General features: G+C 39.6%; 1 protein-coding gene across 8 annotated transcripts in view; it reads right to left on the bottom strand.

Moving 5' to 3' along the window:
- The window catches only part of TLR3 (toll like receptor 3), a 243,377-nt gene that overhangs the window by 102,944 nt on the left and 124,979 nt on the right, over nt 1-15,454 (bottom strand). For all 8 annotated transcript variants that reach the window (XM_085641971.1, XM_085641967.1, XM_085641969.1 and 5 more), the window contains one exon: nt 5,169-5,360. In XM_085641971.1, the coding sequence (XP_085498097.1) occupies nt 5,169-5,360 (192 nt within the window). The remainder of the gene's footprint in view (nt 1-5,168; nt 5,361-15,454) is intronic.

Genomic DNA, 15,454 nt, shown 5'->3' with positions numbered 1-15,454 from the left:
TAAATCTGAAAATGCCCTCTTCAGTTCAATTTTCTCTGTGTCCTTGGATCTTCAGTCACTAATTTGGAAGTAGGGGATACCAGTGTTGAACCTTTTTGCATCAGAGACCAATGCAAGGTTCAGAGGTTTTTGTGACAGAGGAGCAGAGAAGAAAGCTTGGGCAGTGGATTCCTTCTCAGGCAGATGGCCCTTGGGTCCCCTCTATGCTTTTTTCCCTTGATTCAGTCATTTCTGGTGAAACTTAGAAGGGAGAGAGCTCATGTCATTAAACAGCTATGGCCTGGCCCCGTTCCAACTGTTTCCTCTGCTAATGAATCTGAGGGAATCCGAGGACAGGAGGATTCCAGTGAGCCCTTCCCCTCTTCTTTTTTCAGCCTGGAATCAACAGTCATTGAAGTAACTCAATTTCACGACTTGGAGGTGAGAGTTGGATATTTGTGAGAAAAGGACTCTCTGAAGAACTGGCCTTATCTCTTCAGGTATCCAGGAGATCGTCAACCCCAAAATCTGATGTCAAGCATTGGAGGTCCTTTAGCGCTTGGTGTAGACACATGGAGCTAGATCCTACGATAGCTAGTCTAGTACAGATTTTGCAATTCTTGGAAGATGACAAGCCTTTAGATCTGAAGATAGCTACACTGAGAGTTCTGTTGCACCACCATCAGAGCATTTAGATGTTCCTGGGGTACCTTAAGGATGACAAGGGTCTGATGATGAGGCTTTTCAAGGCCTTGATCAACATCAACCCTCCTTCAAAGCAATTCCAGTTAGTTTAGGAGCCTTATCTAGTCCTCCTTTTGAATCTCTAGAAGAGGTTGTTATCAGGTATTGAACTCTGAAAACCTTCTTTTCAGGAGAAATAACATCAGCAAGACGGCTAGGGGAACTGGGAGCTTTATGTTGTAAATACCCAAGCTGTAGAGTTTTACAAGGCACAGTAATTTTGAGGCTATTACTATCTTTCAGATCGAAAATTAATTCTCCCTTTCATGGGGATCAAGAGTTAATATTTGCCCGAATTGTTACCTCTTCATCCCTTAGAAGAAAAGAAACTTCACTCTTTAGACGTTAGGGTGGCAACAATAATATATTTGCTTAAAGTGCTTCCTTTAGAGCGTTGTTTGTTCTGTTTGTTAATTGTAGTTCAGCCAAGAAAGGATAGAAGTCTTCCACAGCTTCCTTAGGTCGCTGTGCAAGAACCTTGATCATACTAGGACTGCAGAGCGGTGTGTTAGAGGCCGAAGGCAAGCCCACTCATAGCATGTCATTTTCTATGGCAGAGCTGCAGGGGGCTTCCATATTTTATATATGTAGTGTTGCAACATGGGCGTCGCCATCAACTTTTGTACATCATTATAAAATTGCACAGGTGGTTGACTTGGAGGATGTTTTGGGATTAAAGGTGTTGGCCTCAAAGAAGTAATAGAGGTCAATTCTGAGGTTTGCATTTTTTGGTTTCTGTTGTAAATGAAGATATGGTGTTGAGTTTGTGATGGCACCTCAGTTGTCTGCCTGGTTTTATTGCCTGATCAATCTCATATCCTTATCAGTGAGGGAGGGCTGCTGGGGTAATGCTTCAGCTATTTACCTGGTTGTTGCATTACTAGAACCCTACCACCCTCTCCAATTCATATGTCCCTCCCACTTCAGGCTAGTCTACCAAGTCTAGTTTGGGGCTTAGCTTGGCTACTGATTAGGAGGAGTGGTGGGGGTATCATTTATGTTTAAAGTTCTACAGCATGTGGTGTCTACAGAGGCAAAACTGCGTCATACCGATACGAACTGAGGCGAGGGAGTAGAACTTGGAGTAATGCAATTACCAGGTAATAAATGAAGAACTACCGTTCTTGTAGGTATCAAGGGTACTATGGTTTAGTAAATCGGATTATTGTTTATCTTCAGACGGTTGTATGTCGGAACAACGGTTGCCTTTACCACGCATGCTGTTACACCACGGGCATTACAACAGATGCGTCTTTGCCCTGCATTCCTTTACCACCATATCGTTACAACAACATGACTTAAGGAAAACATTGGACTTTAGAGAGAGGTATAATTTACTATTTCAACTCCAGTCTGTGCAATAGTAGGGAAAGCGTTGGACTTCGAAGTCCAATGCCGCTTTCCTTAAGACATATCGGTGTAATGATATGCATGGTAAAGGAATGTGTGGTAAAGACGCATTTGTTGTAACGCTTGTGATGCAATGGCTTGCATAGTCTGGGACACGCTGTAAATGCTATTTCCCCTTCAGATTTGTCTGGCTGAAACCTGTTTTCCTTTTAATACACTCAAACAAGCAAATGTTCATACTTTGTTAACCCTTGCTCGAAATCTCTTTAGAAATGAATCTTCCCTTTAGCTATTTTTTGCAATTTCTGCAATTAGTTAAGAGAAATATTGAATCTGATTAATTAAAGGAAGTCGGAAGTATGTATGTAGACAAGGCAGCAACAACAATAGATCCTTTGTAGCAGCAATAACTCACTTTGCTCTCACTAAGTTATCTTTCATTCTAAACAAACCCACTTTTACTGGTGCAAACGACAGAAGCATTGTTTCTTTTAGCTTTTCTTTTGTTTATCATAGAGCTCATTGCTGGCATGAACTATTCAATCTACCAAAAAAACAATGGAAGAAATCTTAAAAAAAACACTGCGGCACAGGGAAACAGGGGTACTTGCCATTACATGTAATCACAGATATCAACAGATATGGTGGGATTTTTCTGCACTTTTCTATTTTAGATATTTAACGTCAGCAGAACTGTGACCTTCCTTGCAGGATCACCATATGAGGCACAACTATTGTTAGAGCGATGTTAATAATTAAAAATAATGTTTATCCCAATGAGTTTAGGTTAAAATCAGTAGGCCACCAGCTCAAATAAATAGACCTCAATTTATCATTACTAGTCCTTAGCCTGCTCCCACGCTTCTGAAGATGGATGCACAATTGTTTTGTGAAAGAGCTTTTATATGTGCAGTTTTTCTATTCTGTGTTTTTCCTTTGTCAGAAAATAAGCGAAATGGAATTTATTTTGTGGTAGGGGAAATGTAATAATTTGTATTTCTCAAGAAGGAAGCCGTGTGCTGAATGCTGCTGTATTTGCAACATATTCAAGGTCCTGTGTCTAGGTTTGCTCTAAGCAGTCACTGTGTATTTTTTTCACTTCTTGCATAAATGTCACAATATTATTCGTAATTTCCCATGTTCAATTACGCATCCAAAGTAGGTATTCCTAAATCTTTCTAGTTTTGTGTATCATGCTTATACAAATAATGATTTGTTCTTAACACTATGATCTCTACTGACACCACATTAACAGTATGCCTTTCACTGAAAACCTATACAATTTTTAGGATGTGTGAAAGAACTTCTGTTTACTTTAAATAATTCTGACCCTGCGCTAGTGGTCTATTTGTATTCATACTTAGACTTACCTTGACTTTTAAACTGAGCAGATTTGTGCTGGTCCTTTCCTGAACTATAGTTTGGTTCTGACCACCTACTTGTTTTGCAGGGTGACCATACGTGTTTACCTCTTGCAATTAATTGACTTTATTTGATTCATTATTGATGCTTAGTATGACTCGAACTATTTTTGACTTGTGTAATGACTCAAATAAACCTTTACAGTTTTGACTTTGAATTTTGTACTGTAAAGTTTTTTTCATTGTCCTAGGGCTGCTGTCTTTTGAGGTCACATAGATCGATCCTATGCATTAACCTTTAAACTTTTAGGTTACCTCATTGACACTGTGCATCATTAAAGTAACTTTTTTAATAACTTAATAAAAACAGACCATGCCCAGTTAGAGTGTCTACTAATACAACAGTATACAATATGCCCCAAAATTGACATTTCTTTTATACATCAAAAGACAATAGGGTGGGCGGTTTCAGTCTCAATGTGCAGCACCATTATGCAGCAAAAAGTAACATTTTCTATTTAGAACTGATAATAAGCACACATCTTTGCAGTGTCATTAAGGATATGTACATTATTAGCCCCACAGGTGGCGATTCTGTAACATGCTACTGAAATGATATTATTTTCAGAAGTTTACAGAAGCAACGTTACGAGCTCAAATGGCAAATTATTAGCACATACCAGCAGTAAACATGCTACTATTAAATTTACTTCAGAGCTCTACTCCTATCAAGTCTGGAAACAAAATGGCAATTCATTTTCTGAAAAAGATGGCAGGATGTTATGCACAAATGTAGTTTTCCCCACTCACCGTCAGTTGAACTTAGACCTTCCTTAAGATGTGGATTGGTTGCACTCTCAGAATACAAAGTGATACTGCCCTACAGTATCTTTTATGCTAGTGAAGCCGAGACTGATAGTGATTATTTGTTTTACACGCCAGTTGGTCTACCAATGAATGAGGAAGGCACAAGGCATTGATGATAGGGAAGAGAGGGCCATGCGGTCACCTGCTCCTGCAGGGATGTGGGGCAAGGCCTAAAAAGGAGGAATTATGCGATAGGATTTGACCTAAAGCCCGTGCTAAATCTATCCTGAATAGGAAAGGACTGTTTCCCAGCAATCTGTTGTTGCGACCTGAAAAGTCGTAAAATTGCATTGAATTTAAAGGTGTGCATAGACACTGGCAGACGTTGCTCTTTATAACAACTGAAAAGTATATATAGAACGAAGAGAAGAAAATAGGCAAAAACAAATGAATCCACAGGTACTAAAATCAGTGAGGTTTAGAAGCAAATGGTAGAGAAAAGGCTATAACAGAAGAGTCCTATCGAGAATGGAAATTTTGCAATTAATACATTTACTCATGAAGAACAGACAACTCGCTAAAATCAAACAAAAATACTGACTGTGGTGTAAAATATATTAACTTATGTATATATCAAATAAAACAATTTACTTACATTGTTTATTTTCCAGGGAGTGTTTAAGGGTGTTTTAGCTTAAACCTGATTTCCACAACAAAACTCAATTATTCAGGCATTAAAGTAGCCCATGATGGAATAATTAAAATTACTTGTTCCCTAATCCTAAACTAAAACAAAACAAATACTTTGTTTAATTCAAGTCATCTCCAATGCATGGTTATACTAATCCTCGCCCCTAATAATATAATCACCTATGGCCATAGTAGTGTTTTCAGAAATTCACTTTGCATATAAAATGCATGCCTTACCTTTTGCAGAGGATTCGATGACAAGTCAAGGAAAGCTAAGGACGTGTTGCTGAGAAACCCAAAATCCTCTTTAGTTGTCAGACTGATCTTATTGGAAGCGAACCTAAGCTCTTGAAGATTCTGCAATTGCTGCTGCGATCCCAGTTTTGTAGAAGGCAACTTATTCTGAGATACATCGAGCTTTCTCAAATTCTAGAACGAAACACCAAAGAGAATCAAATAAATACAATATTCTCTTGCATTGGTGCTGCAAATACACTCAGTAAGAAAATATACAGTGCATTCAGTTGTACACAAAGAATTTAGATTTTCCTGGCCAGCGCAGCACAAGGGCAATGATGTGCTTTCTGTCGGCCCGAAAGCAACTGAATCTATTGCCTGTAGTCTTCTCAAACAAGTCCCAGTAAGCAAGCATCCTAGGGCCAAGTCTGGTGGACAAATATCATCAAATAAGCAACTAATTCAACTAACTAGCGCCGAGAAGCCCATGGGAGTACACTCAATAAAATAAATTAACATAACACAGCATTACACAACCTCAACTGTACTGAGACACATTTCAAACATAAGGACAGTGACTGAGTATAAAGGCATTATCATTTTTTATGGACTTAAAATGTGTCTGGACTCCTGAAATGTTACTACCCACTCTTTGATGGAGATGAAAAATAGTAAAAATCTTTAGCTTTTGATAAGTAAGTAAAAATCTTTATTGCTTGATTAACAAAAGTCATTGTAATTAAACATCTTCACAATTGTACAATATTTTTAAAAAAACGATACCATAGATATTATTAACAATTTATCAATACATTCATAGTTATGTCAGAAAACCAATCAAGTTCATCAAACATCATACCGGCAACAAAAAAAAAAGCAATTGTAAAATCTTTCAGACATGTGCTAGATCATTGCATATTAGCCTGCAACGTTCCTGCACTCCCCCCGCTCCCTGGAGGATGCCATAAGAACCCAGAGCCAGTCCCGCAGCACGGGAGACCGCTCTGCAACGTTCCTGCACTCAGCAATTTGTTCTGGCCCCTGACTCTTGCCGGGCACGCAGCACTTTACCCCCGCTCCCTGTAAGGACGCCATAAGAACCCAGAGTCGGTCCCGCACCGCGGGACACACGCGGGCTTAGCACGGGCCAAGATGGGCCCGTCTTAGCCCAGAAGAGGCGGGGCTGGGCCATGGCCCTTTATTCTGCTTTTAAGGGTACTGTGACAGTGATCATTTCTCAAGATTAGGAGAACACTTAGAAAACATCTGAGCTTTTACTGACTTTTCCCTCCTTCCACCCGAAACAGTCTTGGTGGACTACATCTTATTTTTTACTTAATTATAATAGGTTGGCAAACATCATATTCCATAGTTATATCTCATAACCAGCCAATACTGATTGTTGAGGACGAGTAGCGATTAATTAACGTTCGCTCTTGGTGCGCAATCAGAGTCATGGGGACGAGAAAAACACCGAATGCCAATGTTAAAAAGCACTCTAAGCCAGGGGAACAGTCGTGTAAGACTTTACTAAGTTACTTAACAGGTGCCATGGGAGCCATCGAGCAACAGATTATCACAGTTGAGTCTCGGAATACGGGGAACTTAGGTGTGGTGGGAAGTATAGGAGGGGATAATATACTACAGGGGGGACCCGAGACACTATCAGATGCACCCAGGAGCTTATCAGGCATAAATGGCTGCATCGTAAATATATCGGATCATATAACAGGAAGTGATTTGGAGTCCGATACTCAACCACCGACCACACGTGCCAGAAACCCTGACCCTTTTCCCCCCTACAACAAAGGTCATAGGATCATTAGTTAGGGAGATCCCCTTGAAAGCCACAAAAAAGGATAAGACCCTGTCTACACATAAACTAGATTCCTGGGAAAAATCCCTAGCTAGTACAAATGTACGCACACAGAATGAGGTGGCAAAGATACAAGTTAAGTTGGAAACCTTAGATACCTTCCTTAGAGAAACACTAAATAATTTGCCATGCAGAATAAGAAAAATGGTAGAAGTTTAATCCAAATGCCTAGAAACCCGCATGAAATCTGGCGAGGAGCTAATAGTTGGTCACGTAAGTGGCCAGGACAGATTAACTAACAACACACAATGCCATATTACCAATCACAAAGAAGCAACACAGGCATCAGACAAAATAGTACAACAAAATACAACCCGGGAGGTAATACCCACTAATATCTCTTCGGCCCCAGATAAGCCGATGTATCCCTTAGGTTCCAATGGCAATACTTTTAATAGGACCCGTGTTCAGAATGATAAAGGGGAGTGGCAAAAAATACATTTAGATTTACCACCAGAGGCCCCCCCTTATGTAGTGGTACTAGCTAACGTTCCGAGTTTACAACCTGGAATGGCCGAATCAAGGGAGACATTAAGGAATAAATCATTACATTGGTTGGGGGCTAGAACTGGCCTAATGGAGAGGCTATTCAATGAATTTAAGAAGGTCAGAAGAGTGAACTGGGTAGGCAGAAAAAGGAAGAACTTGGCAGGAGATTGTGTGGTGTTGACTTTCAAAACCCCGCAGCTGGTAAGAACAATCCTGAGCAGAGCGGGAAATCACACAATTTCGGGCCAGGATGTCAACTTAGTCCCGTTAGGCCACTTCTATCAACCACTGCAATTCAAAAATGTCACTTAACACAGGGAAACCCATACTACGAGCTATCTACACCGGTTTAATGTTCCTACCTTTAATCGTTTTGAAACACTCACTAACCTTGAATCAGTTGACTGACTACGAATGGTGGAACCTCCGCAGGCTGCAGCACCCCGTATTCCGGGTGCACTACCTAATGAAGGCCTTCTGTTACCAAAATTGAATCTGGTAAATATCCTCCCACGGGATGTAGCTACGGCAGTTAACGTAGATGTAGAGATAGTATATGAGTCAGCAACTGACACCCAGGCTGCTTCTACTTTACCACTTTCTATACTAACTAACCCTTCAATGGCCGATACTGGTAGTGGGAGAGGATATGACTGCGGTTAAGTAGGGAAAGACAAATGCCAGCTTAGGTTTTGTAATATAGCGGGATTGAGAGCTAAGGTGACCAATACTATATGGATGGAGTAAATTTGATATTTTCAGCCTGCAAGAAACCTGGGCGGGGGATCCCATCCATATAAGTGGATATAAAACCTTCCATATCCGGCAATAACATCATCTCATGGTAGAGCAAAAGGGGGTCCCTGTACGTACATCTCAAATTACTTGGATATTAGGGAAATAGTATTGAATGCTAATGAACCATATTATCAAATTATCAGCCTGCACTTAGAACATGCTTTCTGTTTAGTCACAATGAATTTTTACAACAATGCTTCCCCAATGCTGAATGAGGGTATACTGAGATCTATGAGCCATCATTTATACAACTTACAGTCCCATGTTACTAATGATGTGCTTGCTATTCGGGTGGGGACTTCAATTCTCCCTTGTGTCAACATTTTGACAATGAGATTTGTGGCATTTCCTATGGAAAAGGTTCTAGTTTTTCACACTTTCCGCATGCAACGTAAGGGAATCTCTTGAATGATGTCATGTTTACTTCGGATATGGGTTTTGCCAATGATCTGTGTTTACCAACGGCTCCCTTCTAACCCACGTTTAATGGTCGAGGTATCTTCTCTACCATTGATTTTATATTAATATCTAGCAGACACGCTACACATGTTAAGAATGTTAATACTCAAGAGATTGCCCTAAGTGATCATTTTCCTTTAAGTGTAGATGTGATATTGTACTACCAGTGTATCAACGCTAGAGCTGTTACCATCTCACTCTGTAGATAATATTACCCTGAGTAGGCAAAACGGATATGCACTTAGATGGGCAAATATAGACTCTAAGGAATTTATCAAAAAAGTTGGGCTGAATTGCAAAGATATGTTTTTAACTTGTTTGGATGAGAAGTCGACCGACCAGTAAATCATAGAAAACTTTACTGCTATCTCAAAATATGTTAAAGAAGCACTATGCGTTAAAGCTAAAAAGCAGGTTACCCATAAACAAGGTTGGTTTGATACTTACTGTACAAAGCCTTACTCTAACCTCAAACACTCCCTACATGGTACAGTGAAGAACCAGGAGTATATTAGAGAGGCAATAAGAGAATATAAGAGGGCATTAAATGCGAGAAAGACCGCATTAAAAGAAGAAGCTTGGCGCACCCTGCAAGAAGCCTTGGAAAATCGAGATTCCTCTACCTTTTGGAAAGCCGTAACTGCACCCTTTTTGTCCGACAAGGATATAGCAACTGTTGAGATTGCTATTACCAAATTGGAATGGACACTACACTATTCAAAACTGTATGATAACTCAGCAATAGATGCCCAGGGCACTATGTCAATCATGACTGATAGTTACGTGGGTTTAAAAACAGGCATACTAACACTTGATTTTACTCTTAGTGAGGTTAACACAGCAATAAACTCAAGTTTGGGCGGCAAAGCTCCAGGACCGGATGGTATTTCGATGGACCTTTTAAAATCCAACTTAGAACTATGGGGGCCACTTTTAACTCAGGTTTTTAACGCATGTTGCTCACAAGGTCTACTATCAACCTGGTATGAATCCGTAACTGTGCCAATCTTTAAAAAAGGTGATAGGATGAACCCAGCCAGTTACCGGCCCATCTCGTTGCTGGACTCTACAATCAAGGTTATTGAGCGAGTTTTATTGAATAAAATGTAGGCAGGAAGGAGGAACAGGCCACTATAAGTGACCTACAATATGGCTTCCGTAAGGGCATGGGCACAGTTGAACAGGGCCTAAATCTACACATTGTATTAGACAAATACAGTAAGGCTAAAGGGGATAGATTATTTATGACTTTTATCGATTTAACGGCGGAGTTCGACTATGTTATTCATGATTTGTGGCTGATTTTAGGGAGCATAGGTATGGATGTTTTAATAGTTACTTTTCTGAGGCAACTCTAGTCAGGGGCTAGGGCGAGGGTTTGGTACGGCATGGGCGGCGAATGGACTAGGCACTTTAGTGTGTTAGGAGGAGTGGGGCAAGGTTGAGTCCTTGCCCCGTTCCTCTTTACATTATACATAAATAACCTAGAAACTACTTTCGTTAAGGAGTGTAGGGATCTCCAGACAGCTGCTAAGCGCTTTATCCCCCCCCCACCCCCCCCACGCAGTCTTAATGGTCCGCACGCCGCTTGGTCTCCAAAGGGTTGTTAACTCCTCTAATTTTATGTTAAATCTGGGGCTTAGGATTAATTGCTCCAAAATGTTCACAATGAACTGTGGGGCGGGTTCCAAAAAGAAGATTAATACCCTTTTTATAGACTCAAGGTCCATTGAGTGTATTAAAACATTTTCCTATCTGGGGATCCTATTTGATTGGTCAGGAACCTGGACTCAGGCAGTTAAAACCAGACGGCAGTTTACTAAGTCACTGATGGCACTTTCTAATTTTAGTCGTAAATTAGGTAGACGTCCTCCTTGCAGATTGCGGAAAATATGTTTTTCAAGTTTCTTTTGGCAGTCCCGGACAGTATTTCAAATTATATTTGTCACTCGGGACTGGGCATGCCTTATTTGGAAGACTTGATTAAGATTCAGCCTGTTCTTTTATGGCACAGAATTTGGACCACAGATGAAACTGTTTTTATTCGTCATATTTTAAATGATGCACATTATGTGTAACGTGTCAAGGAAAGACCTTAAAGCTAGCTGTATTCGTAATATGGGTGAAATCAGAGCTATAAATGAAATGAAAAAATCAACGGTCCAAGCCCATCAACTTACATTGTTGACCCCCAGCATACAGCCATATATTTATTTAAATATGGGCGATTAAGACCGATTCTTGCTGACACGTTTTAGACTGAACAGCTTATATAGATCTTTAAGCTTCCCAGAATTAAATGATTGGTCTAAAGATTTATGTAAATGCCCGTGCGACGATACTTCTATTCAGTCAACTATACACATATTATTTTTCTGTAAATATTATATTAAACCAAGAAGGAGATGGATTATCCCGGTATTACAGAGACTTGGACTGAGACAATGTCGCCCCGCATTACTGGTTTTGCAACTTCTGGATGAAGTATATGTCATTGCTGCGGTTACAGCCTTTTTTTTAAAAAAAATGTAATTATCGTACATCCATTATTATGTGATTTTATTTAATACGTGCATAATGTAGATATGATATGATCTCTTTTTACTGTCAAGTTTTTACAATCTGTCAATTGTACTGTGCTTTTATGGTTATTCTAATGGTAACCGAATAAAGATCTTTTGATTGATTGACTGCCAATGTGCAATAAATAATAATTCCAGTGTGAAAACCAATTATAAAATGCTTCAATAATTGCTATAACAGGATATCTTCAGTTATTACAATATAAATTATTACCCTAGCAGCATGAACACTAAGTTCTACAGAATACCAAACAGTGCATGGGCATGTTAAAAAAATTCACTTCAGGCCAAGGGATATAAATGATATCGCAAAGAGTCAGCACCAAACATTTTTCAGCTGCATCTAAACATTTTGTCAATTGGCATAGCAACTGAATCGACTCGCCCAATAAGGACACAATAGGGGGCCTGGCGAGCCGATCTAACCCAGTCTTTAAAAAAATAGGGGTTTTAAAAAGATACACCCTATCTGACATGGGCTAGGTTATTACATATTAAAGTGCCGACGTACAATAAATAGTACTTCCTTTGTGCAAATCGATTGTAAAGTGCATCAATAATTACTATAACAGGATAACTTCAGTTATTACAGTACTAATTATTACCCTAGCAGCATTGTGCAAACCGATTATAAACTGCATCAATTATTACTATAACATGATAACTTCAGTTATTACAGTACTAATTATTACTTTAGCAGCATGGACACTAAGTTCTACAGAATATCAAACCATGCAAAATTCTCTTGAGCCCTAGGGGTATAAATATACCTTCTCTCTACCAAACATTTTTTGCCTATATCTAAAAATGTTATCAATTGGCATAGCAACGGAATCGACTTGCCCAATAAGGACCTAATAAGGGCCTGGTGAGCTGATCTTACCCCGATCTTCAGAAATATGAGGTTTCAAGAAGATACGCTGAATTTTACGCAATTTAGGACACACGCATACTATATGCAGAAAAGATTCTTGTGGCCATCTGCAAACTCTACAATTAGTATCCAGCCACTGCTGAGTCCAAGGTGGCGTGCCCTATTTTGTTAGATTTATTCCCATTCGTAGATTTAGAATTCTATTTTTTATTTTAGCAGAGAAATGAGCAGTCACGTATAGCTGAATGCGTAAAAACTGGTATGAGTTAATCACATACCATGCAAGATTTTTCACTGCTAATGCGTTTTTATCCATCTTGAGGGATACCATTTTTTATTTTAGGATTCATTTATAATTGGGCATTTTCAATTTGTGAAGCGCTATTTGCAGACCAATATCCCTTAAGCAAGTTGAAATATGGGATCTCCAATTAGCAGCATAAGCTGACTTAGTTATTTATAGCCAGCAGTTATTCCCTAGGGAAGCAGAAGTAGAGAAAAACATAGAATACATGCATTTCAAAAAAGCTCCTAGAAACACCAAACACGGTCTTTGAAGACCACACTTCAATCTTATTTCAGCTTGACCTACTGACCTGGGAATCCCAAAAGTTGATTTATAGGCCTTGACTACCAATAAATCCAGAAGCTTTTCATCTTTCCCTCTTGTGATGGGTGAGCCATATGAAAGGGTTGGATGTAACGTGGCTTTCATGACTTTAAGAATATGTTCATAAGATTGACAATTCAACGATTTTTGCAAACATTTAAAAGCGTGAATTAAAGTCATAGATTTTGCCCGTAGACCTTTAAAATATTATTTAAAAGAGACTATTATTAAACATCGCCCCTAAATATCTATATGTTTTAACAACTTCAATTGGCCCGGCTTTGGCCCTCCATGAATTAAACTTCTGTTTTGCTAGTCCAATGTTCATAATTTTAGTTTTTTAACATTCAGTTCAAGGCCATTTGTTTGTATGGAATCATCAAAAGCATTTATGAGTATTTGTCGGCCAATAGGGGTGTGGCTCAGAAGGATAGTATCATCAGCATATTGGAGGTAGCTAATTTGCACCTCTCCCAACCTTGGGTTGTGGGCATTAACAGAATCCAAATGCTCCGATTGATCTGATAAAAATAGGTTGAAAAGGCAAGGAGCAAGAATACAACATTGCTTTAGGTCATTATATGTTCTGATTTTCCTTGATAAAAGAGCTACCATCACCCAACCCAACTTGAACCCAGGTGTCCGTATACAAAAGGGTAATAGTATTTAACAGTTTCCCTGGAATATCCCAGCCAACCAGTTTTTTTTCCATACCAAATTTCGAGGCACTGAATCAAAGGCTGCCTTTAAATCTATAAAAACAATATATAAATGTTTTTTTAAGACAGCCCGATCTGCAACTAAGGTAAGTGCCAACAGGTTGGTAGTGGTAGATTGGCCATTCCGAAAACCAGTTTGATTAAGCCGAATGATACTTTGCCGCATAGCCCATTTTTCCAATTCTCTCAACAAACCTGAGGCAAAAACCTTAGCATCAGTTAATGAAATTAACTGGTAATTAGCAGGATTGTCAACTGGACCACTTTTATAAATAGGCTGTAGTATACTACCTTGCCATGATGCTGGCAACATTTTCAATGTCAAAACTTCATTAAACAATTTATATAAAATTCGAGCCCATGTGTCAGTATTGGCACGGAACATGGCATTAGGCAACCCATTAGGACCAGGAGCACCATTTGTACGAAACCCACGCAAAAAGAGTTATTATTTGATTACAACTTATACATTCTAGATTAATACACAAATCAAAACTGGAATCACCAAGTTTCATCCCCTGGAACATACCACTCTCCATATCAGTCATCAATGTACTCATTTTCCCATAACCATAACCCATATCTGGTTGATTTACAGCTTGATCCACCGTGCCATACAGATTAGTAATACAAGTTACCCAACCAGTTTCCGATATATTTACCCAGAATGCCCTACTGCCTCCCCTTCCGAGCTTGTTAATTACCGCCCAAAACCTTTTTGCCTTATTTTGTTTGGAGGCAGATAATAAGCTGTTCCAAAGCCCTATTTGATAATTAGATTTAGCCTACCAGACTTCTTGTTTATAAACTTTTCGAAGTGCCTTCATTCATCCTTAAAGACAGAATAGGATTGGTGGAATCTGTGAGAATAAGCCCCCGTATGGTTCTGTTAAGTAATGTTTTTAACTTAAACAGCTTAGAAGTGAACCATATTTTCGAAGCTCTTAATAGATTATTTGGTTTCATATGCTGTTGAACTGCAAATTTCCCCACCAGGGATGTTGTTATGTAATTCCATTTGTTGATCATATTGGCATCCCCTAACTCGCACTGATCACCTTCCTTTATTAATGTTTTAGCCGCTCGTGTGCCTCTTGTTTATCTATATGCCAAACTAACCTTTTCATATTATATGAGGAGTAGGCCATGTTGGGATGATCATTTGGTCTAGGGTTGCACTTCACTAAAGAACTTAATGTTACTATCTGAGGATTATGATCACTTTCGAGTCGGGATTACCGTTTTCACCCCAAGTAATTAGTGGACTGTTAGATCATCAGTTCCTATCTGGTCTAATTCAGATGAGCCTGCCATGGTGAGCACCATATTATTTTGAAATATATTGACATGCAGATATATCTTTTTAAGGCAGCCATATTATTCCTTGTGCGTGGTGAGACGCCCCAGCCTGTTCCATGAAATGGGTCACATGATCTGGGCTAGTATATAAAGCCCGCGTCCCTGACCCCACTCATGTGACTCTCTGGATCCGTCCCATCCGTTGACCGCACTTTTGAGACGCCGAGCTCAGAGACGTTGTTCCCTGCATTTATCATATCCCCTTCATGCCCGACGAAATCTCCTCTGATCCCGAGGTTGGATTGGATCCCGAGGGGGAAAGGAAGGAAGGGAGACCTCGCCCCAGACATGCTCTGGAGGACGTGGATTCACCTATCGACACCCCGTGACATATATTTGAATCTTTTTCGTTTCCACTTTTGTATAGTTGCTTGCGTACACATATTGTAACTTAACTAAAAGTCCCTGACACATTAGGGTTCCCCGTTTTATCTTCTGGACCTTCTTATGGACCCTTTGTAAACGGTCTGACCTTATTTCTTGGGGTAATTTTAATACAGTGTCCGAATGCGGTAGACAC

This window comes from Triturus cristatus, chromosome 2_2 (genome assembly GCF_964204655.1).
Source record: "Triturus cristatus chromosome 2_2, aTriCri1.1, whole genome shotgun sequence".
Classification (NCBI taxonomy): domain Eukaryota; kingdom Metazoa; phylum Chordata; class Amphibia; order Caudata; family Salamandridae; genus Triturus; species Triturus cristatus.
Note: the sequence above shows the minus strand (reverse complement) of the source record. Positions and strands in the feature narration are given on the sequence as shown.